General features: G+C 39.6%; 1 protein-coding gene across 4 annotated transcripts in view; it reads left to right on the forward strand.

Annotated features, from left to right (window-relative positions):
• Positions 1-26,584, forward strand: part of FGD4 (FYVE, RhoGEF and PH domain containing 4) — a 169,468-nt gene that overhangs the window by 95,935 nt on the left and 46,949 nt on the right. For 3 of the 4 annotated variants that reach the window (XM_023208952.2, XM_023208951.2, XM_023208953.2), the window contains 4 exons: positions 4,560-5,067; positions 22,011-22,100; positions 24,427-24,572; positions 25,278-25,434. In XM_023208952.2, the coding sequence (XP_023064720.2) occupies positions 4,560-5,067; positions 22,011-22,100; positions 24,427-24,572; positions 25,278-25,434 (901 nt within the window). Of the gene's footprint in view, positions 1-845; positions 906-4,559; positions 5,068-22,010; positions 22,101-24,426; positions 24,573-25,277; positions 25,435-26,584 lie in introns of those variants that run through there. The other variant, XM_023208954.2, reaches the window with a different exon arrangement.

The raw sequence follows: 26,584 nt of genomic DNA on the forward strand, positions 1-26,584 counted from the left end.
CAGTTTTGTATTTATTAAATATAATTTATATTCTTAATCCCAATGTTTGAAAAAGTAGGTGAAATATTATATTTCTCATTTAAAGATAAATGGAACCCACATCAGTTGCTTTTCTCCTTATAAAAATCTCAGCTGTTTATTTTTTCTTAGTCTTTTGATAGAAAGGAATTTTGTCACTGACTTAAATATAATTTTAAACAATTTTATGAGTAGGATTTTGTTATCTGTCACCAAAATCTATGTATAACTAAACAGAATGTGTACAACTTCACTTTCATCCTTGAAACTAAATATTTTCATTCATTCCAGTGTAATATTTGGGACTTATTTCCCATTAGGGTGATTTTATTATTTATTTGTGGGATTTACTGTTATTTATGTAATGAAATCATAGCTTGGAAATAGTTTGAGTATCTTCTGGGAATTGTGACCAAGCACAAAACCTGCAGTGTCCCTCATTTTTTAAATGGGTCTAACAGATGTGTTCTTCCTATCAATTTCCTGTGACAACTCAGAACCCCCTTCTATTTTACAAAGTTACAAGTTCTGGAGAAAATTAACTTAGAAGCCTGTCTTCAATTTTCATTCCTGATAAATTTTAGGAACTTTGGTCATAAATATTTCAACTTTAGCATCTCTTCCTCTGAAGTAGGATTTATAGGACCTTTGCTATCTTGAATTACAGTGATCTTTACTAGAATGGTTTAATTCCATTTAAAACATTTTTTTGCTGCTCAGGGTAAGTTGACTTAATAACAACAGAGTGACCCCTCGTGTTTGCAGATTCCAGGGGCCATGCCCAGTGACTGCGTAATAGGAAGGCCTGGAGCCCTGATCCCTGTCATAAGGCATGTCAGAGCCTGCATCCCTAGGTTTCAGGGATAACTCTCTGAAACCTGGAAAGGGTCAGTATTCCAAAGGCTGCGTCCTCCATTTTGGTTAACCCACTCTGCATTGTTTTAGATTCCTCTACGTGTGAAATGTTTGTACTTTTAATTATTCAAGCTTCACAAATTCAATCCTGTTTTGATGCAGAGGTTGAAGGTTTAATTCATCTAAGGAAAAATGTGCTATAATTTATGATTTTTGAAGCAAATTTATTCTGAGTGCAAATTGGGTATAGTGTATTTTGGCAGGTCTGGTGAAGAAATATTATTTGTGGTAGAGTCCACTGCCAATACAAAAAACAATGATATGTTCTCAGTGAGGTATTACCACTACAGACTGGCCTCAGAAGTGTTTGAGTGGGTTAATACTGCATTGGATCTATAGGACTTCAGTAGGAGATTTGTATTTACTGTTGAGTGATGTCCTTGCCCTTGCAAGGGTTGTTTTCAGTTTTAACCTTTCTTATGAGAGCTTAGACTAGCTTTGTGAAATAGAGGGAGGCACTGAGTTGTTACAGGAAATTGATAGGAAGAACCAACAACTGTTAGAGTGGAGTCTGGTCAGAATGGTCATAGCATACTGTTGTTAAGACCTTACCCGGCTGGGTGCGGTGGTTCATGCCTATATTCCCAGCACTTTGGGAGGCCGCAGTAGTTGGATTGTCTGTGCTCAGGAGTTCGAGATCAGCCTGGGTAACGTGGCAAAACCCTATCTCTACAAAAAATACAAAAATTAGCCAGGCATGGTGGTGCATGCCTGTGGTCCCAGCTACTTGGGAGGCTGATGTGAAAGGATTGCTTGAGTCAAGGCTGCAGTGAGCCGAGATTGTGCCACTGCACTCCAGCCTGGGCGATGGAGTGGGACCCTGCCTTAAAAAAAAAAAAAAAAAATCCCAGTAACACTACTTTGTTAAGATGAGAGATTTGGAGCAAGTAGATTTTCTTTAATTTTTACTCTGGTTTCCTTCTTTCTTTCTCCTATTCCTCCTTCTTTCTCTCTTTCAGAGTAAGAGAGAATACTCTTTTTAACCTAGGAAAGACTTTAAGATTTTAGAAATAAGATTATGTTTCTACAGACCTGAACACTGGTGTTTTTTGTTTTTGTTTTTGTTTTTGTTTTGAGATGGAGTTTCGCTCTTGTTGCCCAGGCTGGAGAGCAATCGCACAATCTCAGCTCCACCTTCCAGGTTCAAGCAATTCTCCTGCCTCACCCTCCCAAGTAGCTGGGATGACAGCCATGCACCACCACACCTGGCTAATTTTGTATTTTTAGTAGAGACGGGGTTTCTCCATGTTGAGGCTGGTCTCGAACTCCTGACCTCAGGTGATCCGCCCGCCTCATCCTCCCAAAGTCCTGGGATTATAGGCATGAGCCACTGCACCTGGCTGGAACGTTGGTTTTTCCCATGGACACTCCAGGGTCAACTGTTTTCCCCTTATGGTTTGGCATCCACAAAGCAGCAGGAATCTTCCAAGTACTGGTTCAACTACTGTTTTTACTAACTCCTTACCCACCTAATCCTTCCCAGTCTCCTTCTCTCCCTCCCCACTCATACCCTTGATGTCACTTACTATGGAACATTTGCAGCTCTCATTCAAAGCCATCCTTTAGACAAGACCTGAACATGCTTAAATTTGTTTCAGAGGATCTGTTGAGGATCTTTTCACCAGGGAATCCAGAGACTGATGCGGGCAGGAGAAGGAGGACAGTTTGATTCAAATCTCTAAAGACTACTTGGGAAATCATACAGGCCAAAGGTGTCCTCTTCGAAGGGGCAAATCTCAATTGAAGAGTGTATAGCATTTATTTATATTGCCCACCTCCAACTTGTATATATATGACATTTTCTCCCACTCAATTTATCCTTTCTTTCCTCTGGTGTTGGACTTTACCCGTATCTTTTTTCCTCCTTCGTCACTTTCTTGCTGTCTACTTTTATTCCCTGTTTCATTCTCTAGTCCAGGTCAGCAGTGACCGGGAAGGGTGAAGTGAGAGCGAAGGTGACACATCTCAGCATTGTCCTTGGAACTGGGCTGCTTGCTCTTTCCTCCCCCACCTCCCTTTATCCTGTTACCTGTACTGGGGAAGATAATCAACCCTAGACTTTCTTCCCACGTTCTGCCTGCAGCCTATTCACCTGATGCTCATTCTGTCCTTCTGCTGCAGTACATCATAACTTGGGGTGAAGACCATGAGATATAGAGTTGGATTCATGGTTTGACTTCTGGCTTTTCTGCTCGTTACATTGTGACATTGGCCACCTTAATTTTCTAAGCCTAGATTTCTCTATGGGATCCCTGTCTTTGGAATTATTGTGAGGAGGAAACAAGGTAATTATTGTAAGGGGCTTCTTGTAGTTTGTGGTTCTTAGTAAGCACTTAATAAATGTTTCTGGCTGTTACTATTGTCACAATTATCATCATTATCATGGTTATTCAAAGCTCATCAAATATTTATTGAGTACTTCCCATGTCAAGCACCATGCTAAGAGGTAGGAATAAAGCAGAGAGGAAATCTACACCCTCACCGAGTTTTAGTTCCTTTATTTCTTCTTGTTTAGGTCACAGGAATCTTTCAAAGAGTATAGCCCAAAGTTTTTTGTTCCATTCCCCACTCTACTCCCAGAATCCTAGATTAAAATCTGTACAAATATTTCCACAGGAATATTGTTATATATTGGGAGTAAGTTTCATTCTCCTATTAGGACTAGTATTATGTCAAGCAGTAATAAGGACTTTAAAAAAAATAAAATAAGATGTGGAGTTAGTGATGGAGAGTGCTGTTATGATAGATGAATCTAGGAAAACCTCTTTGGAGAGGTGATACCTGAGCAGAAACCCGAATGACGAGAAGAAATACCAGCGTTTTGGGGGAGATTGTCCTAAGCAGAGAACAGCAACTGCAAAGACCCAAAGACACATACACTTGGTTATTAAGAATGGGGAGCAGCAAGGAGTATGGCAAGAACACAGTGAGTTGGGGAAGAATGGAATCTAATGAGGCCAGGCACTTTGGGAACTAGAATATGTAGAATCTCATAGACTGTCACTGGGACTTGGATTTTCCCTTGAGTGTGTGAGGAAGCTGTCAGAGTTTTGTGACTGACTTGTAGAGGTTCTAGTGGAGGGGATCAGAGTGGAAACAAAGAGACCAGGTAAAAAGCTATGACAGTGTGAATAAAAAAGCTTTCAGAGTATTCATTATGCCTTCCAAATAAAAGTAACTTTTTGGTTCATAATTTGTTCATGAATTAAGGACTGGCTACACCTATTTAAAAATGTTAAGAAACATCACTAAGTAAAAATGTTAGGAAGAGATGATATATACGTAAGTATTATATCTAAGTCTTTACTAACTAGTCACATTATTAAACACTGCAAGGATCAAGAAAAGTTAAGTTATAAATAAAATAAACAGCCCAAGGAAGTGTTCCAGTCCCCACAGGTAGACTCAGGGTCATCTTCTTTATTTAAATCTTTATTTAAATGTGGATAGCATCCCCAGAGACTTGGGGCTACACTGAGAATATTCAAATCCATGTTTCTGAGACCATCAGAGATAGAAAAAAAAAATTAGCAAATATTCCTTTTCAACTGGAATAAACTTGTCTTAATTCTAGAACTTTTTTCCATGCCAATGTTTTCATGCTTCCTTTATGTTTTATCTTTTAGCTCATTATCAAATTATAGTGATTTGAAGAAAGATTCTGCTGTGAACCTCAATGCTCCTAGAACCCCAGGAAGGCATGGATTGGCAACCACACCTCAACAAAAACTCCTCTCCCAGCAGTTGCCACAGAGGCAGGGAAATGAGACAGATAAGACTCAGGGTGCACAGACTTGTGTGGCCAATGGTGTAATGGCAGCACAAAACCAGATGGAATGTGAGGAGGAGAAAGCTGCCACTCTTAGCCCAGATACTTCTATTCAAGCTTCTGAACCCTTGCTTGATACGCACATAGTGAATGGAGAAAGAGATGAAACTGCCACAGCTCCTGCATCACCCACAGCAGATGACTGTGATGGAAATGCTTCTGACAGTAGCTACAGGACTCCAGGCATAGGCCCAGTGCTCCCCCTAGAAGAAAGAGGGGCAGAAACAGAAGCCAAGGTACAAGAGAGGCAAAATGGGGAAAGCCCTCTGGAATTGGAGCAGCTGGACCAGCACCATGAGATGAAGGTAGAGCATGAGACTAGCTCATAAGCAGGGAAAACTCTGCCTGTTTGATTGTTGTCTTAAAACTCTACTTGTTTTTTTTTTTTTTTTTTATTGAGATGGAGTCTCGCTCTGTCGCCCAGGCTGCAGTGCAGTGGCGTGATCTCGGCTCACTGCAAGCTCCGCCTCCTGGGTTCACGCCATTCTCCTGCCTCAGCCTCCAGGGTAGCTGGGACTACAGGCGCCCGCCACCACACCCTGCTAATTTATTGTATTTTTAGTAGAGATGGTGTTTCACTGTGTTAGCCAGGATGGTCTGGATCTCCTGACCTTGTGATCCGCCCGCCTCGGCCTCCCAAAGTGCTAGGATTACAGGCTTAAAACTCTTTATTTATTGCACCCCTGAAATGTATGAATCAGGCCACCCACACTGGCAGTTAAATGATTTTCAAGCTCTGGTTGCTGATGAGTATTTCCCCTATGCTCTAAGCAGATATTTCACTTTTACTTTTCGTGTAATTTCTGTTAATATCTCTGTTGTAATTTCAGGAGTCAGAACAGTGTGGAAACTTTAATATAGGAAATCCACAAACGTATTGTTTTTACATAGAAAGAAAATGTTCCTTGTTGTTCTAGATGTTGGTGCTGTATCCCTAATACTTATGGACCAAGCAAGAAGAAATTGTATAATCTTTGTTGTTCAGAAGTTTCTAATAGAATAAATAGTAGACCTGTAAGATGAACTTGCCACTAGTAAATGTTACTTTTAAGGACATGAATATGGAAGTATTAAATTATTCAACAGATTATAACTCTAGGCTTTTAATTTTTTTAAGTTTTCTAATTAATACCCAATTTTGTAATAAATGGTATAGTCTTTGAGTTAGAAGGCCATTTAAAAATCATTTTAGAGCCAGGCATGGTGGCTGATTGCTGTAATCCCAGTACTTTGTGGGGCCAAGGCAGGAAGAGTTCCTCAGCCCAGTAATTCAAGACCAGTCTGGGCAACATGGCGAAAGCCCGTATCTACAAAAATTTTAAAACTTAGCAGAGCATAGTAGTTCGCACCTGTGATCTCAGCTACTCGGGAGGCTGAGGTGGGATAATTGCTTGAGCCCAGGAGGTCAAGGCTGTAATGAACCATGATTGTGCCACTGCACTCCAGCCAGGGTGACAGAGCGAGACCTTGTCTCAAAAACAACAAGAAAAAAAAAGAAATCTTAGTTTAGCAGTTAATTTATAGAAGAAGAAATAGCCCCAGAAAGCTTATGATTTTTTTTCGAGGTCACACTGTTTTTTGAATAACAGCTCACAACCTCAATGCTGTGACTCCCAGGCCAGTGTTGTGTCCCTGAAGCAACACATCACAAACTTAAATGGCTAAATGCAAGAAATGTCACTAAATGAAGCAGCCATGGGTAATAAGCTGGTGGGATTGTTGAGAACTGGACATTTCTGTCCTTTCTAAAGAACGAAGTGATTTGATGAACTGCCTGGATGGGGTTTCTCTGCCCATATGCACAATATCAGCTTAGAAAATGCTGATTTGCTGGTGAAATATATACTGACTCTGAAGCAGAGAAAGTTTAAAGGAGGAAGTGGGTGGGAGAAAGTGAGTCATACTCAGTAACATCTGAAACAGTAAAGAAACAGGACATTGCAAAGTGAATCCCTATACCTCAATACAATGATAGATTTTAGTGTATTTGTTCGTAAACCATGATGGAAGGAAGAGAAGGTTAGAACCAAGAAAATCTTTTACCACTGTTGGGATGATGCCACCAGCAAGTATATATAAAATAGTAAGAGCTGTTCTTATAAAGAAAAATATTTTAAATGGTGATGATGCCTACGGTTGTTGGATGGTACTTTTTCTTCCCTTCACATATTATTATGGATGCATTTTCATAGATGAACCTTACACTTCTTTGGGAGAGATTTTATGGAATTTTCCTACTGAACTAGTGAAACATAGAATAGTACTACTGGCCTTTCTCCTGAATGGGCCTTTACACAGTGGATGGCACATGCTGTATGTGGGAAGAAAAAGCAAAATTTCTCTGGCAAATACCACATCTCTCCTGTTAAAATGGAATGTTAGGATTTCATATCTGTGCTGCAGCAGTGTGTTCACCTTTGCTGCGCTGATGTTTGTTATGTTGCCTTTCCTTCTTCTTAAATACAAACTTAAATTTTAGTATTGTTAAGATGGTAAATTTTATTAGGTGTGTTTTACCACAATTAAGAAAAAAATCTTAATAAAAATATCAGTAGTAATATAGTAGACCAAACAATGAGGACAAAGAAATCTCAATGCTACTTCCGGCTTGTCCATTAACTTGCAGTATGAGCTTGAACAAGTCAATAATTCTTTGTGTGTTTAGTGAAAGAATCTAACTGTATATAATCTTAAGGCCTTATCTTCATGTTGTAAAAGCCAACCTCCCCACTAAAAAAAAAAGAAAAATCTTAAGGCCCATTTCAGTGATTATGTACTAATTCTATGCTGTGATATGTAGGTATATTCCCTTGCTAGCATAGCACACCAGATTATCAGCTGCTGCTTAAGCTATCTAATGTGTTGAACTTCTAAGATACAATGGAATATTTTTAGTTTCAATACGCAGACAACTGAAAAACTTTTATCTTCCTGGAAGTGGATATAGATACTGACTTCAGAATAGTCTTAAATATGTTTCATTTAAACTAGTGTTAGATTTGATGGCATTTCCCAAATGCCCACAGGAGTGGGAAAATGAAGGGATAAGGAATGAAAGAAAGGAGAGCAGCCAGGTGCGGTGGCTCACACCTGTGTAATCCCAGCACTTTGGAAGGCCAAAGTGGGTGGATTGCTTGAGTCCAGGAGTTGAAGACCAACCTGAGCAATGTGGCAAAACCCCATCTCTACTAAAAATACAAAAAATTAGCTGGTGTGGTGTCATGCACCACCAGCTACTCGGGAGGCTGAGGTGGGAGGATCGCTTGAGCCTGGGAGGCAGAGGTTGCAGTGAGCTGAGATCACACCACAGCACTCCAGGCTAGGTGACAGAGGCTGTCTCTAAAATTATATATATATGTGTGTGTGTGTGTGTGTGTGTGTGTATGTATATATGTGTGTATATGTGTGTGTATGTATGCATATATACATATATCTTAAAGGCAGCTTTTCTTTATTCACTTAGAACTGAATGGTGAACTCAGAAAATTCTTTTTTGTGGCTACTCAGTTTACTATGTTTATAATATAAGAAAAAATGTGAAAAAAATTGAACTGTTCAATTAAAAAATTCAGTGTGCCAGGCTCACTCTCCTTGGCACCAGAAACATAGAAAAGGACTAAACAAGCCCTATCAACAAAGCCTCAGTCTGCTGAGGGGTGAGAGACATACATAAATTGACATAATATGGTACAGTAAGTGCTTTGGAAATACAGATGACTGGGCCAGGTGCAGTGGTTCACACTTGCTATCCCAGCACTTTGGGCGGCTATGGCAGAGGATCTCTCGAGCCCAGGAGTTCGAGACCAACCTGAGCAACGGGCAAAACCCCATCTCTACAAAAAATGTAAAAGTTCGCTGGGTGTGGTGGCACTTGCTTGTGGTCCCCGTTACTCAGGAGGCTTAGGTGGGAGGATTGTTTGAACCCAGAAGGTCGAGGCAGCAGTGAGCTATGATCCTGCTACTTCACTCTCACCTGGACTACAGAGCTGAGACCTTGTCTCAAAAAAAAAAAAGAAAGAAAGAAAAAAAAAAAAAAAGGAAATGCAGGTGAAGAAGCAGTTGTGCCCCCAGGAGTACTAGTTGAGGGCCAGGCTGCTGAGAAGCAGTTGAAGTATCCTTGAAGCAAGGATGGGAGATTGCTGGATGAGATCAAAGATGCGGTGGGATGGGGATGAGTGAAAGTGTGAGCAATGAGTAGAGACAAGATTGTAGATGCTGCATTTGGGGGAGTATTTCTGACTGCATAATCAGAGGTCAGAATGGCTAGAGAAATTAATGTAGAGGTACAAGGCTAGATTTAAAAGAGTAAGCTAAGAACAGACTGCAATGGCCTTTTGAATGCCTGTTAAGAATGTACATATTTTTTTCCTGAAAACATTAGAGACTTTTTAGTTTGAAAGTTGAAAAAGTTTAAAAATCTTAAAAGGTTTTTAAAACCTTTTAAGTTGCTAAAAGTGTAGAATTTTCATTGAAAAAGAGGAAAATTGGCAAAGCACAGAAAACACACACAAAAACCACACCCGTAATTCTACCAGTGAGAATTGCTTAGATATTTGATATTCTAGCTTGTTTTTATGAGCTGTTTGAAAAAACATACTTGATCGTAGAATGTATGGTCGCTCCATATCCTGTTTTGTTGGGTTATACATAGGTATTTCCCTCATATTAATTCAGACTTTCCATAAGCCTAATATTATCTGGCCTTAGAAACAATTGAAGCATGGAAGTGACATGATGACACATGTGTGGGTTTTTGAAAAATGAGTCAGATGAAAGGGAAAACAGATGGAGCAGGACACATGGTTAGGAAGCAACTGCGCTAGTCCAGGTGTGAGATGAAGGGGTCCTGGATGAGGCAGAGGGTGAGAGACAAGGAAGATTCTGAGGACCTTGTGGGTAGATGTGGGGGTTAAGTCAGGTTTAACTCCTAGGCTGGATGAATTGGCAGATGCTGTGCCATTGAATGAGCTACAAGAGAATGGAAGGCAGAACCTATTTTATGGGCAAAAAAAATTTTACATTTTAACATACTGAATTAAGGGGCCTCTTGGAAGTCTGGGTATAGATGTCTTACAGAAATGGAATATTCTGGGCCTGGTGCAGTGGCTCATGCCTGTAATCCCAGCACTTTAGGAGGCCAAGGTTGTGGGATCACCTGAGGTCAGGAGTTCAAGATCAGCCTGGCCAATATGGTGAAACCCCATCTCTACTAAAAATGCAAAAATTAGCTGGGTGTGGTGGCACGCACCTGTAGTCCCAGCTACTCAGGAGGCTGAGGCAGACGAATTGCTTAAATTCTGGAGGTGGAGGTTGCAGTGAGCCTAGGTTGTGCCGTTACACTCCAGCCTGGATGACAGAGTGAAACTGTTTCAAAAAAAAAAAGGAATATTCTGGAAGCATTACAATTTACAGGTTAAGCATGAAGGCTTTGGAATAAAAAGACCTGAGTTCGAATCCCAGCCCCGTCACTTACTAGCTAGGTGACCACTGACACATCACATTTTGTATAATTAAAAAATTTTAATGGCTATTTTATTTTATTTTATTTATTTTGAGACAGGGTCTCAGTCTGTTGCCCAGGATGCCAGGCTGGAGTGCAGTGGCGCTATCTCGGCTCACTGCAACCTCTACCTCCTAGGTTCAGGCAATTCTCCTGCCTCAGCCTCCCAAGTACCTGGGACTACAGGCATGCGCCACCACGCCTGGCTAACTTTTGTATTTTTTGTAGAGATGGGTTTTCACCATGTTGCCCAGGCTGGTCTTGAATTCCTGAGCTCAAGTGATCCACCCGCCTCAGCCTACCAAAGTGCTGACAGGTGTGAGCCACCGTGTCTGGCCAGACACATCACTTTAACAAACTCACCAGGCCATGGCTTCCTGACATGTTGAAATCATCGAGATGACAGGAAGGAAAGTAATGGTGTGGGTTTGAGAGAAGGAAGTAGAGTTGCTAATTAGGTTAGTTTTGTACTCTTACACTAAGTTTATAGTTCCTGCAAAACATCCATTTGGAGATATTAATTAAGCAAGTGGAACTATGGTTCCAGAGCCCAGGAAAGGGTAAGAATGTAAGAGGATGTGCATGAGGGTGTGATTAACGTTGGCAAAGCAGAATGTGTAGGAACAGGAAATGGGCCAGGAGTTGAGCCGTGAAGCACAAACAATAGAAAAGGATGTTTAATAAATTGTCTAAGAGGAAAAAGAAGAGAGAACAGTGTTTTGGAACCACAGGGATGGAGGGGAATGGGATGGGGGTGCAGGCATATTGGTAAGCTCTAAGGAAAAAAGTATGGTCAGCATTTAGAATATGGAACTCGGAGTTAACTTGGAGACCTAGGCCTTTAGTAGGACTTGATAGCTAACTAGCTGTATACCAGTATATAACTTGGTGGACTTGGGTAATTGAACAAAGTTGAGCAAATGTATATTGCACATAGGCTATGGACAAGGCACTGCAGTAAATCCAAAGAAGAAACTTACAGTTGAGATGGAGAGTTAAGACAACAAATGACCATTACTCAAGATATCCTGAGATAAAGAGAAAAGGCTTCACTCATAAAGCTAAGGTTTACATCATGGCTATTAGTGTGAATTCGCTGTTGTTAGCAGAAACAGAGAAGTCACGGAGAATCTAGGATGGACTGAGGGACCACAGCACCAAGGTAGTTTGCAGGCTTTGTGATTGAAGTGTCGATTTGGGCAGTGCCCTGTCAAGACCAGTAGGAAGTCCTCCGGGTGCAAGACTTGGAGCTTGGAAAAGGTGGCTATTGTGGCGACTGTGACCATGATTCTGAGAGCCTTGGGCAAAGACTGTTGGTCCAGTCAAAAGTCTTCCCAGCATTGCTGAGTGGCCTGGAATTCAAGAAAGAGAAAAAGCAGACTTGGAACGGGAATTAGCCAGGATCAGCAAGTCAGCAGTGCCAAGAGAACAAAGGATGGGATTTAACAGAATGTTGAGTTGAAGCAGGAGAATTGGGAAAGATCAAGGTGCTTGGAGGTCACAGCGTGTAGAAAGACCCAGTTTAGTGTGAGTGTGAGAGAAATGGAAGGCTAAAATCTTGCTTTGTATGGGTTTAAAAACAAATTAAAAAGCTGGATACCGTAACCTAGTGGTCAGGAGCACAGGCTCAAGAGCCAGGTCCTCTAGATTTGAATCCCATTCAACCAGTTACTAGCTCTGTGACCTTGAGCAGATTACTTCAACCTCCCTGTGCCTCAGTTTCCTCATCTGTAAAATGGAGATAGCATATCTACCTTGTAACATTATGAGGTATAGCTCATGTACTAGTTGTAAAATGCTTTAGAACAGTGCCTTGGCATGTAAAAGCTATGTGTTTATTAATTAAACATCCTGTTTCCTCACTTGTGAATCAAGATCAATAGACTCAAGACCTGAGATGTCATTTAATAGATCCAAATTTCAACACATTCTGCCAGATTAATATGAGCCCTCTCTTTCAGTTCTCCCACTGTGAGATACACAGAGATCAGTTTGCATACCACCTCTTTATTCACCTAGGGTTCCTGTATTTTGTTTCTCCTGCTTGAGGACCGTTGGTTGTTACCACATGATGTACTCTCATTAGTGTGTACAAAGTTCTAACTTAAGGGAATTAACGTAAAGCATTTATAAATGACTGAGATATTTTGATGACTAAGTCTTTAGATAGGTTAATTCAGTTATTTAATGTGTATACATAAACTCAGTTTTTCCTAGTGCCTGTTCTTTAATTTCTATAAAACTCAAAGGACTCTTTAGTGTAACTTACATTATGTGGATTATAAGAAGACAAAAGTTGTTCTCTCTTCACCACCACTTACTTCCTGTCTGATCTTGTGCAAGTAACCAAACTTTTCTTCTTTGTGCAACCTCTATTTCCCCCTCCTCCCTGACATGTCACGAAAGAATGTAATTAAAACTTTCAGATTAAAAGCTCTCACATTTTTTTTTTTTTTTTTTTTTTTTTTGACACGGAGTCTCACTCTATCACCCAGGCTGGAGTGCAGTGGTGCGATCTTAGCTCACTGCAAGCTCCGACTCCTGGATTCACGCCATTCTCCTGCCTCAGCCTCCTAAGTAGCTGGGACTACAGGCGTCCCAGGGCGTGGGACTACACCACGCCCAGCTGATTTTTTGTATTTTTAGTAGAGACGGGGTTTCACTGTGTTAGCCAAGATGGTCTCGATCTCCTGACCTCGTGATCCGCCCATCTCAGCCTCCCAAAGTCCTGGGATTACAGATGTGAGCCACCGCGCCCGGCCTAAAAGCTCTCACTTTTAACTCTCCTTGAACCCAGGAGGCAGAGGTTGTAGTGAGCTGAGATCGTGCCATTTTCTGTTCGCCCCTCTGGTTTCAAGTTTTGAATTGGATAGTGTGGAAGACCTAAGTTTGGGAACATATCGGTGGTAGGTCACAAGGAGGCCTGGACTTACCTCCCAAAGCTTCTTGCAGGATCATGCTGAGCTGACAGCCTGTTGATGCTTATGACACTATATTATAAAGCAAAGAATGCCAGGCACAGTGGCTCATGCCTGAAATCCCAGCACTTTGGGAGGCCGAGGCGGGTGGATCACCTGAGGTCAGGAGTTCTAGACCAGCCTGGCCAACATGGTGAAACCCCGTCCCTACTAAAAATAACAAAAATTAGCCGGGCGTGGTGGCAGGCACCTATAATCCCAGCTACTTGCGGGGGCCGAGGCAGGAGAATCACTTGAACCCGAGAGGCCGAGGTTGCAGTGAGTTGAGATCGCGCCATCGCACTCCAGTCTAAGGGACAAGAGCGAGACTTCGTCTCAAAAAAAAAAAAAAAAAAAAAAAGCAAGGAATAACATATGCATATCATAAGTGAGTGTTCTCTCTCTCTCTCTCTCTTTTTAATAATGTGAGTCTGGTGATAAATTCCTTACTGTTAACAAATCTTTCTTGAGACCTCATGACCCTTTTGATGGCATTTATGACATGATCTTATTTGAACATGAAACCTGTGTTTTATTCCTCTACCTTCTGGTTTTCTTGTTCCCTAAATCCAGAGGGATTTCTCCTCGTGCAAAAGGCTGTAGCAGAGCAAGAACTTGGTTTTCACAGACCTGGGTTTGAATCCTGGCTCAGTCACTTACTAGCTGTGTGACTTTGGGCAAGTTACTTAACCTTGTGATGACACAGCTTCCTCATCTATAAAATGAGAGTGATAATACTCCTGCTTCACAGGTGGATTGGGATTACATGAGATAACTCATGTGCAGCACATAGAATAGTGCACGTAGTAAGTACTCATTAAATGGTGATTGTCACCATCTCTGACTTGTAATAGCTTCCTTGATTTCCCAGCTCCTTACTTTCACGATAAAGAATCTGCAGAATTTTGAAATATCACAGAATGAAGATGTCTAATACAAGTAATAGGTTAGACCAATTATGTGACATTCAAATGTCCTTGTGACCTAATTTTAATTTAACAGCCTGCAGCCCCACTGAAGACTTCAGTGTGTGGCAAGACATATAAAATGACGTATCAAAGTGTTGATGCATCTGATAAATTGTGGCACAAAATCAAATATTCATTCCCTAAGTTGACTCAACTTCTTTACCAGAGGATGGGTTTTAGGGACCACAGAGACGCTTGTACCTATACAAAGGGTACACTCTCTTTTTCCATAGAAGAATATAATTAACTGACAGCAGATTTGAGTAGAAACTTACCATGATTAATAATTGTTCATTCATGTCCTGTAAAAACCTGATAATTTACTTGTTTTGACTATAACCTCTAATAAATAGATAGGAAAAGCTGCAAAGCCTTTTAGTAGCTTTTAGTATATGTTTTTAGGAAACTTATTCCTACCTAAAATGAAATCACATATGAGAACATGTGCTGAAGAGTCATAAAAAATAATATTGTCTGATTCATTTTAAAATAATTGAAGATTTTGCCTTTGAAGCATTTCTCAGGAAACTATAATTGTTTTTAGCATTTACAACATTCTTCCCAGAAGATCTGCTCCCCGACTTGGTAGTTTCGAGGCATGTAGCAGGGTGGATGGCACCAAGATTTTGAATCACTAGTGCCACCCAAGTGTTTCTGCCTATCTGGTTAATGAACTCTGTAAGCTGCAGTGGGGGCCCTTTGTTCTGCCTCCAGCCGTATGGGAGAGTCATGCCAAAAGGTCTGAAAAGAGCTGCAGGATCTGGTAACATCTGCAAATGAGGAGGCAGGACTGACACTGCAGTATATTCATGAAGTAGTGGGCTACAGTGACTAACCAGGCTGAACCTAAGCCTAGAGAGAAAGGAGCAGATCTCTCTTAAAGGGTACTGGAGGTGTGAAGGCAGACAGTAACAGCCTAGGAAGTGCCTTACACAGAAAGAGGAAAGTTAATTGCATACTCTATTGTTGTTAAGAGGAGTGTAACTTTTGGTGCTGATAGCTTAGATATCCTCTCATGTATTTTTATCTTGAGGCAATACTCTGGGAATCGCCTTTCAATTTATGAGTATAGTATTGTGTGTGTATTTGTAAGTTTAAAATTTATTTATTTATTTATTTATTTATCATATTTTGAGACAGAGTCTTGCTCTGTCGCCCAGGCTGGGGTGCAATGGAGTGATCTCGGCTCACTGCAGCCTCCGCTTCCCGGGTTCAAGCGATTCTCCTGCCTGAGCCTCCTGAGTAGCTGGGACGACAGGCGTGTGCCACCATTCCCAGCTAATTTTTGTATTTTTAGTAGAGATAGGATTTTAAAAGCATCTTACTTTTGATATCCCTTTATTTTAAATAGATGCTTTTAAAATCCCGTTTTTGAAAAACTATAAATTATACTTTAATTATAAATTATGTTGAAAAGTCAAGCTTTTTTTCCTTAGACTTCAATAGAAGAAAATGGGATTATATATTAAATTAATAGTGCATGACTATTACTGTTTCCCAAAAGATTGCAGAATAAATGGCTTCATGGTAAAGTGCTAAGCATGAGTAGTGGTTATATAACTTTGAGATGCCCGATGTTAAGAAACAGTGTTTACCCATTTAGCTTTCCTAGTTAACAAAAATCCGGCTACAGCCCCAATGTACCAGCAATTTTAAAACTACTTTATTATTTATATGTAATTCTAATATAGTAATAAAGCCCCATGCATGCAAATAAATCATCTATTTCCCCTTAAATGTACTTATAGATGTGTTTTCTTAAATAAGTTTTTTTAAGTTGGAGGCCACCATATTATTACTTCAAAATGACTGTATTTTGTATACCTAATAATTACTAAAATGCTGAAAAGTCTCTTTTTAATAGAATTTATGTTAGAAAAAAAGAATGTATAAATTAAAGTATATAGTAGTACCACTTTTCATTTTCAGGTGGATTTTGTAAGCAGATAGTTGGTGATTTGTCAGTCTGCCTGTTTACAGGCACATATCACAGTCTTGGGTTTTGTTGAAAGAAAGATGATAGTGAGAGCCAAGGTATATCATGAATAGTAACTTAAAATTGTGTACTTGCCTATATGATACAGTTACTTTCTAACTCTAACCTTGAGTAAGTAACCTGGCCTCTTTGAGCCTCCGGATTTTGTTTGTTGTATGTGTGCTATCTGTAAAATAGAAATCATAATGGTATTTATTGTTGTAAGGATTAATCAGTTTATGTAAAATAATTATAACAGAGTCTGGCATACAGTAATCAGTGAATAAGTGTTAGCTTTTATTATTATGGTGATATTATTGCTGTTTTGGTTGACCGAAAGCAAGGCACAGTTAGTCCATGATTTACTCATCTCCATCTCAAAATCCCTAGTAACTTTTCTGCAAACCTATATGTAGGTGAGTGATTAAACCATATGTTGTCAGCAAACTTACTTTTTGCTTATCTTTGTGTTGGCTTTGTCAGGGTTAGGGACCTAACATGTAGAAGACCCTCTGTGTGGAGAGAGCATAGCTTTTGCTAATAACTGCTGGCATCCCCCTTGGATTTTACAAAATCTGACCAGGATATCCACAATTGCCAAGTTCAGCTAAAGCATACTTTGCAGTCAGCAGATTGTTCTGATAAGCTTCCTATTTAAGATCCTGCAGGATTGTGGAAGACCTCAGGGGTGACTTCATTGCATAGCATTAATACATAGTAAGATCTGTTAGTTAACATATTCCCTGATTCATGAAAGATGTATTATTTTATCATTGCACAAGTTCTGCCAGGTTGCTGTCTTTAAAGATATTGTCATAATTAGAATCAGAACATAGGGTATGAGTGAGTCAAAACGATACATCACCACTGTCAGAATAAAACCAAGGGCTTGAAAAGAATAAACTACTGCTACTAATAACAACATGCATGTATTTCAAATGAATTTTGCTGAATGACAGAAACAAGACTAAGAAGGCACATGCATTTACATGACATAGAAAAGGAAAGATCAGTAGGTACCAGGATCTGGTGATAGAAGGATAGAGGGGATTGATTGCAAAGGGGCACAAGAATAGTTGAGGCATGATGGAAATATTCCATATCTTAGTTATGGTAGTGGTTATATCAGAGGTTCTCAGCCTGTGGGTCACAGACTGGTACCAGCTGGTCTGTGGCGTATTTGGGATGGGGCCGCACAGCAGGAGGTGAGTAATGGGACAGGCGAGCAAGCAAGTGAAGCTTCATCTGTATTTCCAGGCTTGCTCCCTATCACTCACATTACCATCTGAGCTCCACCTCCTGTCAGATCAGCAGCAGCGTTAGATTCTCATAGGAACTTGAACGCTATTGTGAACTGCGCATGTGAGGGATCTAGGTTACCCACTCCTTATGAGAATCTAACGACTGACGATCTGTCACTGTCTCCCATCACTCCCAGATGGGACTGCCTAGTTGCAGGAAAACAAGCTCAGGTCTCCCACTGATTCAACATTATGGTGAGTTGTATAATTACTTCCTTATATATTACAATGTAATAATAATAGAAATAAAGTGCACAATAAATGTAATGTTCTTGAATCATCCTGAAACCTCTCCCCACCCCAACCCAGTCAGTGGAAAAATTGTCTTTCACCAAACCGGTCCCTGGTGCCAAAAAGGATGGGGAAGTCTGGGTTACATTATCACATGTATTTGTCAAAACTCCTGGAACTATGCACCAAAAAGGGCGAATTTTACTGTTTATAAATTATGCCTCAACCGTTCTTGCTTAGAAAAGCAAAACAGGCTGGGCACAGTGGCTCATGCCTGAAATCCCAGCACTTTGGGAGGCCAAAGCAGGTAGAACATGAGGTCAGGAGTTCGAGACCAGCCTGGCCAGCATGATGAAACCTCGTCTCTACTAAAAATACAAAAAATTAGCTGGGCATGGTGGCATGCACCTGTAGTTTCAGCTACTTGGGAGGCTGAGGCAGGAGAATTACTTAAACCCAGCAGGTGGAGGTTGCAGTGAGCCGAGATCACGCCACTGCACTCCAGCCTGGGTGACAGAGTGAGACTCCGTCTCAAAAAAAAAAAAAACACAGCAAAATAAAACAAAGGGCTTACAACGTTGATACAGGGGAGTATGTCCTGTGAATATGAAGGACAGCATATTCCTGTATCTTCCTCTGAAATGTTGATAGGTATCTTATGTATTTACTATGCATTTATGTTTACTTATTACAGTTTGGAAAGTCACATTTTTTCCCCACAATGTATTTAAGTTTTATCTCTTTCTCCTTATAAGTAGTAATTGCTTAAAAATTACTTAGGTTTTTAAATTTCATGGAGTATCCTGCGTGTGTTTCATATATCAATCAGGGTACTTCTGGCCACAGGTAACACTTAGCCTGGCCTAAACAATAATGAAGTGTATTGGTTTCATTCCTGTGGTTATGGGCTGGTTGCTCATAGCACTTAAGCCTCCATACACTCTCATTATCTGGGAACCCCAAAAAGAGACGTCTTCCCATTGGCTCTGCCTTAAGAATAGGAAGCTACCGGCCGGGCGCGGTGGCTCAAGCCTGTAATCCCAGCACTTTGGGAGGCCGAGATGGGCGGATCACGAGGTCACAAGATCAAGACCATCCTGGCTAACACAGTGAAACCCCGTCTCCAATAAAAAATAGAAAAAACTAGCCGGGCGAGTTGGCGGGCGCCTGTAGTCCCAGCTACTCGGGAGGCTGAGGCAGGAGAATGGCGTGAACCTGGGAGGCGGAGCTTGCAGTGAGCTGAGATCTGGCCACTGCACTCCAGCCTGGGCGACAGAGCGAGACTCCGTCTTGGAAAAAAAAAAAAAAAAGGAATAGGAAGCTACCTATTGCCAAAGCCTTTAGCATATATTTCCTCATATCTCATCTCCAGAACCAATCACTGTGTACTTGGATTCTTACACTATTCAGGGCTCCACCTTTTGATCTGGAAATAAGGTCTATTTCCCTAGAGGAACTGACTATATAGTAGTAATATATACACTAACCCAACGTGGATACTATTAAGAAATGAGGGGTGGGAAATATGCCAGGCTGGCAACCAACAGTGCCAATACTTTATCCCGAATTATATTAAGTTAAACCAAAACTTTGACTCATTGTGCAACTAGATGACTACATAGTTCTTACATCTGTGTTTCTGAGACCACAGATTATTTAAACAGTATTATATTGCTTTACCTGAGGACTTTACCTAAAAATACCTCATTTCAATGCCACTGTAAGAAGCAACATATTAACTTTATATATTAGAATGGATCTTGTATGTAAAGTGTAAAGCATGAAGTAGATCTTATGAGGTGAACACAGTGAAGTATTCATAGAACTTAGTAGCATTTATACACAGTTTAAAATGTAGTATTTATACATAAGTTAGACACTGGATTAAAATATACTTTGGTCTACTTTGCTTCTAGAGTTTTGCCTATACTTTATAAGCTCCTACAGAGAAAGGGAGGGTATTTCAGCAAAGTAGTAGATAGAAAGTTTTCAATACAAAGATTTGCATATGAAACACAGAATGCCTTCTAATAGGACCAAGCCCACGGGCTTTGGATAGTTGAAGAAGGCTCCATGGACAAGAATTGGAAATGCAACCATCAAAAGAAAAGTGTCTTAGATGCCTAGAGAGCTGCAATAGCAAAAGCATATGCCAGGCAGAGAATGGAAGGAAGAAAGGTTTAGAGATGGCCAGGGGCACATTTGGATGGTAATCAAACATGCATTTAAGTGATGTGTTTGGAGGGAATGGTGCCTGTGATGATAGGATGAGAAGGAAGTTTGAGGAAGTGAGTAGAGATCTGAATAACCCTGAATGTACACAGTATGGATTTTATCCTGTCAGTGAGAAGAAGACGAACGAAGGCTTTTCTTTCTGTGAAAGTAGAATTATGTGTGCAATGCAAAGTGTTTTTTTTTTTTTTTTTTAAGTTTAGAATTTTCTATTCACTTTAAGATAAATAACCCTAGAAAGTACTTGGAAGGAGCCAGGCGCGGTGGCTTAGCCTGTAATCCCAGCACTTTGGGAGGCTGAGGGGGGCAGATTACCTGAGGTCAGGAGTTCGAGACCAGGCTGACCAACATGGAGAAACCCTGTCTCTACTTAAAATACAAAATTAGCCGGGCGTAGTGGCTCATGCCTGTAATCCCAGCTACTTAGGAGGCTGAGGCAGGAGAATCACTTGAACCCAGGAGGCGGAGGTTGCAGTGAGCCAAGATCACGCCATTGTGCTCCAGCTTGGGCAACAAGAGGAAAACTCTGTCTCAAAAAAAAAGAGAGAAGTACTTGGAAGGATATAACTTTGTTATATATTTTTCTCAGAGCAGAAATCTTAGCATATACATTAGAAAGATTTCCATAAAACAACTGATAAAATACAAAAATAATAACATTCAGAGACAATGGCTTAATTATTTGGAAATACTGTTTCTTTTTAGTATTTATAAGGATTAATTCATTCTTGACAATGCTTTATAAATGTGGAACAAAGAAAGGTTTTAGAAAAATTTCTCATACGACAATATACAAGGTAAGAACCACAAAATATTGGAATCAGATCATTTGATAGCTATTGATTGGGCTGGGCTTGAGAAGAGATGAGCAAAACAGGGTGGCAGTGTTGACAGCTTAAAGGATGAATGCTAAATTTAGACATAGTATCATAAGTAGGACTTGGTAGCAGTTAGGATGCCATAGTAGAGAACAAAGTTTAATTCAAGATTCCAAAGCCAGGTAACTGTACCATTACCAGGAGGAGAAAATTAGGAGTTAGTAGTAGGGTAGAAGTTTCTCAGAAAAGATGAATTTGGGCTTGTGTTGTCAGCATGTCAAAGTAGTAATAAATGTCCAGCGATAGTTAGGTATGTGATTGCTATTCATTCATTTGTTCAGCAATATTGTATTGAATACCAATGTTTTTATTGAAGCATTGTAGTAGGCACAGGAGATACAGCAGCTAGCAAGAAAAAAATGTTTCTGTCATCATGAAACTGGCAGAGTTATATAAATATATTTGAGGGTTAAATAAATACATACTGAACAAATAAAGTGGGATTTAATGGAAACTAATATGGTCAGACAGAGGTGAGGGGGAGCATAAATGAAACAAGATTAACAGTGAGTTGATACTTGTTGAATCTGGATGGGCATGTGGGAGTTCACTCTACTATTTTCTGTATTATTTGATTGAAGTTTTTCTTTCTGTTTTTTTGAGATAGGGTCTTGCTCTGTCGCCCAGGCTAGAGTGCAGTGGCACAGTCATGGCTTACGTGGCCTCAACCTCCTCCCATCTCCACCTCCCAAGTAGCTGGGACTACAGACATGTGCTACCACACCTGTGCTCAAGTGATCCTCCTTCCTCTACCTCCCAGTGTGTTGGAATTATAGGCATGAGCCACTGCGGCTAGCCTAATAAAATATTTTTTTAAAAATAAAAACTTAATGAATGTATAGAGCTGATAATCAGACAAGATGTCTGAGTGATAACATTTCCAAAGAGTAGCCTGAGGAAGATGGAAAAATGAAGAAAGAGTAATGCTAGAAACTGAAAAAGATAGAAGATTTCCAGGAAAAAGGTAGATATGATAGTGGTAATGGCCACAGAGGTCAAAGGAGAAACTATAGTTTAAATCCAGCTGCTTGCTAATTTCTAGTTTTGTTCGTTTCTGATTTGACATCTCTTCATGGCTGAAAGAACTGAGTAACTGAAAAGCTTGAGAAAACTGTTTCGATCAAGTCATTTGAAGAGGTGTTTTTTACTTTAGAAATATTGTCCAAGGTATCTCTCCTAATGTGTGAATATCTGTTCAATTTTTAGGAGACTAATGAGCAAAAACTTCACAAAATAGCCAATGAACTTTTGCTTACCGAAAGAGCTTATGTCAACCGACTTGACCTCTTAGATCAGGTAAGATTTTCTTTCTCAGAATTATTTGGTATTTTGGCATTGTACATCATTTTAACCTAGTAATTAAAGTATTTTAGAAACTGCATGAAGGAAGGACCTGTTTTTGACTAGTAAAAGGTACTTGCTCAAGGAAATCTCCAGCACTTTCAGCTTGGTCAGGTACAGGCATTTTCTAATTTGTAAACAGTAGAGGTTTCTCTCTGTATGAATCACAAAACGTGTTTATCAAGTGTCCTGTAAACTTAAACACTAGTCTGTTTCTTGACCTTTCATTGTCATCCTAAGGACCATGTTACCATTATAATCTAAGTAAGATATTGGTGATTCTAATGCTAAGAATCATTGATTCTGTTTGCCTCATTTGCTATCTAGCATTATGCAAGTGATCCAAGCTGGTGTAGTCATAGGCCAGAAGGGATTTTGAAAGTTCACTTGTTCAACCTTGTATGAAACATTTAATATAGTAGCTGGCATAAAGTTGCCCAGCTGATATTAGTTTAATGTGTGAATCTACTTTATCATGTTTTATACTTTCATCATGGAACCTTGAGTATCATTTCAAATATACACTTGGAAAGTCTGAGAACATAGTATAAGAATAACTTTTGAAAACTAAGGCATCCTTTTTTGTGTTTTGGTTTTCTTGAGACGGAGTCTGGCCCTGTCGCCCAGGCTGTAGCGCAATGGCACGATCTTGGCTCGCTGCAACCTTCACCTCCCGGGTTCAAGCGATTCCCCTGCCTCAGCCCCCCGAGTAGCTGGAATTACAGGCATGCACCACCAGGCCCGGCTAATTTTTTGTATCTTTAGTAGAGACGGGGTTTCGCCATTTTGGCCAGGCTGGTCTTAAACTCCTGACCTTGTGATCCTCCCACCTCGGCCTCTCAAAGTGCTGGGATTACAGGCGTGAGCCACCACCCCCAGCCACTAAGGCATCTTAATCCTGTTTCAGCAATAAATAGGACAAATGGTTGATTGCCCATACAGACTCCTTGTTAGAAGAGAAAGCTGCCATGTTAGAGTGTTACTTGTAAGAACTGTCCCACTTCTGCTGCTGGAAACTGGAATTTCATGGAAACAGGCAATCCTGTGTGTACCTCCTTATCATTAGTTTCAGAAGTGAACTGCTTGCCTGCTAGGGTGAGCTGTGGGAAGCCATTTTAAGGCTTATGCTCTTTGAAAGAATGAGTTTATGGGTCACATATTCATTTTTAAAGGAATTTCATCATAAGCCAAAATCATATAATGTGAAGTTTGTACCTTTAAAACAACTTTCTTCCTTATGGGAATTACAGACCTGAAATTTTAGATATTCCCATAGTGGACGTATTTCTCTTCTCTTATCAAGTTACGTGGTTTTTTAAAGCCAAGTAACTCATTAGCCACTGTTGCTGACCTTTTAGAATTCTAGAGTCCTAATTACTACAGTAACCTAACTATTGGAGCCTCTAAGGACATAATTTTTTGTTCTTTTTGCCTCTCAAGAAAATACAGTGGAGGTGAATTTAAAAAATTAACAACCATCTGGACATTATGAAGGAATAGACCTCCTTCTGCTTACATGTAACAGAATGGCAATTAAGAGGTATAGTAGCCTTAGTGAAGTATAGCTAAGACTGAAGGTTTGGGTTTTTTGTGTTTTTTTTTTTTTTTTTTTTTTTGTCTTAACGTACGTGTTACTATGTGTAGGAAGAGACTTTTCCCCCATGTATCAGTGTTTCATGTTACTGTGCATTATTATTTACTAAAAAGCAAGTAAATATCTGAGAATTGAAATATTCCTTTGTCCATTCATTGGCCAGATATTATGCACTTGTTCTGTTGTGGGAACTAAATCATGATGTTCCCCTTTCCCAAGGAGCATACAGTTTTAACAGGAAAAATGAGACTTACATCAGCAAACTACAATAAAGGGAAATATGTAATAAGTGAATAAGTCTTTCAAAACATAAAGAGAAGTGAAAAATACCACAATTATTGTGTGTACATAAAGTGTTTTCACATTTCTTAACTCTGGTTTATGGATAGGAAGGGTAAATTCTATTAACCTCAATTGGAAATTTTCTGGCACAGAAAAGGTGAATTATTCACCATAATATTCCTATGGATAGGAGCATAGCCTAGATTAGAATCAAAACTTCCTGATTCTTATTCCCGATTCTTCTAAATCAAAGCATATACTCCTAAATTTCAAAGGATTTTCTTGAACCGTAAACTTTTCCAATTGCTCAATAAAAAGTTACTAAGAGTCCACTATGTGCCTAGCACAGTGCTAGATGGTTAACCAATAAATGTGAAGTAATGCTTACATTATTCTTTTATTCAGGTATTTTATTGCAAACTGTTGGAAGAAGCAAACCGAGGCTCGTTTCCAGCAGAGATGGTGAATAAAATCTTTTCTAATATTTCATCAATAAATGCCTTCCATAGTAAATTCCTCTTGCCAGAGCTGGAGAAACGAATGCAAGAATGGTAAGGGGAGTAGATAGAAAATGATATGTTTAAGGCAGTCATATAAGATGCTGTATTTTTCAGCTTTTAAATTGAAATAGAAATGCCACACACAACTGTAACTAGACATTTATGCTAAATTTTTACATTGAAGACTACTGATAGAAGTTGTGGTACAAAGGACTTCATGTCTGCTCTCCAAACTATCATTTGGCTAGTGAAGACAAGATATCGGGTCATGTGGAGCTTCAAGAATGTCAGAACATCTCTCTTTGCTATGACATTCCTATCGTCCCTTTAAAAAGGTGCTACATTGTTCTCTACCAGCCTCATAGTACAGTGAATGAGATAAAGCACAAGATGTATGTAGAATGTGATGACTTCCTCTCTAGTCCTGTCAGTTCACTCATTCTATAAAAAATCTTAATATGCCAGGCGTGGTAGCTCATGCCTGTAATCCCAGCACTTTAGGAGGCCAAGGCAGGCGAATCACTTAAGTCCAGGAGTTCAAGACCAGCCTGGGCAACATGGTGAAACTCTGTCTCTACAAAAAATACAAAAAACTAGCCAGCTACTGAGGGGGCTGAAGCTGGAGGATTGATTGAACCTGGGAGGTCGAGGTTGCACTGAGCTGTGATCATGCCACTGCACTACATTACAGAAAGAGACCCTGTTTCAAAAAAAAAAATTTTTTTTTAATGACTTGTTTTTCTGTATTTGATACAGGGAAACTACTCCTAGAATTGGAGACATCCTTCAGAAATTGGCACCATTCCTTAAGATGTATGGAGAATATGTGAAAGGATTTGATAATGCAATGGAATTGGTTAAAAACATGACAGAACGTATTCCCCAGTTCAAATCAGTGGTTGAAGAAATTCAGGTAATAGGACTGTTTCATTCAAAGCTATAAATTACTATTGCCATACAAATTATACAGTCTTCTAGATCTAAAGCTGAGATCTAGAGATCTGAGACACCTAGCCAAAATTCATTCTACGCCGAATTATGCAAGATCATCTCTGCAAAGCTGAAATAGACATCAATCACATGCTGCATACTAAGCAATAACTTCTCCATTTGCTTTTGAGACCAGCGGAGGATGATTTTTATTAGGGTCTACATAAATTTACAAAATGAGTTCCCATTCGGGTCTGTGCCCCTCTTGCATTATTTCAGAGGTTGAGTTGTTGGAAGGAATATAAAGAATGATTGCTGTAAACCTTGAGATTTGGGAAACTAATCATTCTTTTTTTGTCACTTGATATCTGTATCCTCATTTTCTTCTGTTTCACCAAACCTGAATAACACACTTTAATAATATCGTAATAATTTCCACTTGATTCTCTAGTCAAAATTGTTAATATCATATTCTTTGATACAGTTGATATTGAAGAGGCATATTTTAGATCATCTAAGATTCTTGGCGTGGGACTTCTTTTGCTCCTTGACTGTCTTATTTTGTGTCATAGGAATTTGTTTAATTGTACCGTTTTAATTCCTCTAATTGTCAACGATTTTTTGAGTTATTTTCCAGTGGTAGCTTTTAGGATTATAGTATGCATCTTAATTTTTCACAAGGTACTTCAGATTATACTCACCTTAATTCTTGTAAAATGTAGACACTTAGTTCCAATATAGCTCTGTTCCCTCCTCTATGCTCTGTACTCTTAGTGTCCTGTATATTACATTTTTTATATGTTATGAGTCTGTAATACAGTGCTACAATTGTTATGGAAGGATATGAGAAAAAATGTATCTATTAGTCTATTTTATACTAACTTTTATATTTGCCCTTTCTAGAGTAACTTTCTTTCAGCATACATGATTGTTGTTTCTTATAAAGTAGGCCAGCTAGCAATGAATTCTGTCAGTCTTTTTGTCTGGGACTACACTTATTTTTTCTTGACTACTGAATGAATGAAGAACGAAGTGCTGGATTCAGAATTCCTAGTATATGGGTTTTTCCTTTTTTATTTTCTATTTTGTTTCTATAATTTGTGTTTGTTTGTTTTGAGACGGAGTCTCGCTGC

The sequence above is a fragment of the Piliocolobus tephrosceles genome, chromosome 10 (genome assembly GCF_002776525.5).
Source record: "Piliocolobus tephrosceles isolate RC106 chromosome 10, ASM277652v3, whole genome shotgun sequence".
Taxonomy (NCBI): domain Eukaryota; kingdom Metazoa; phylum Chordata; class Mammalia; order Primates; family Cercopithecidae; genus Piliocolobus; species Piliocolobus tephrosceles.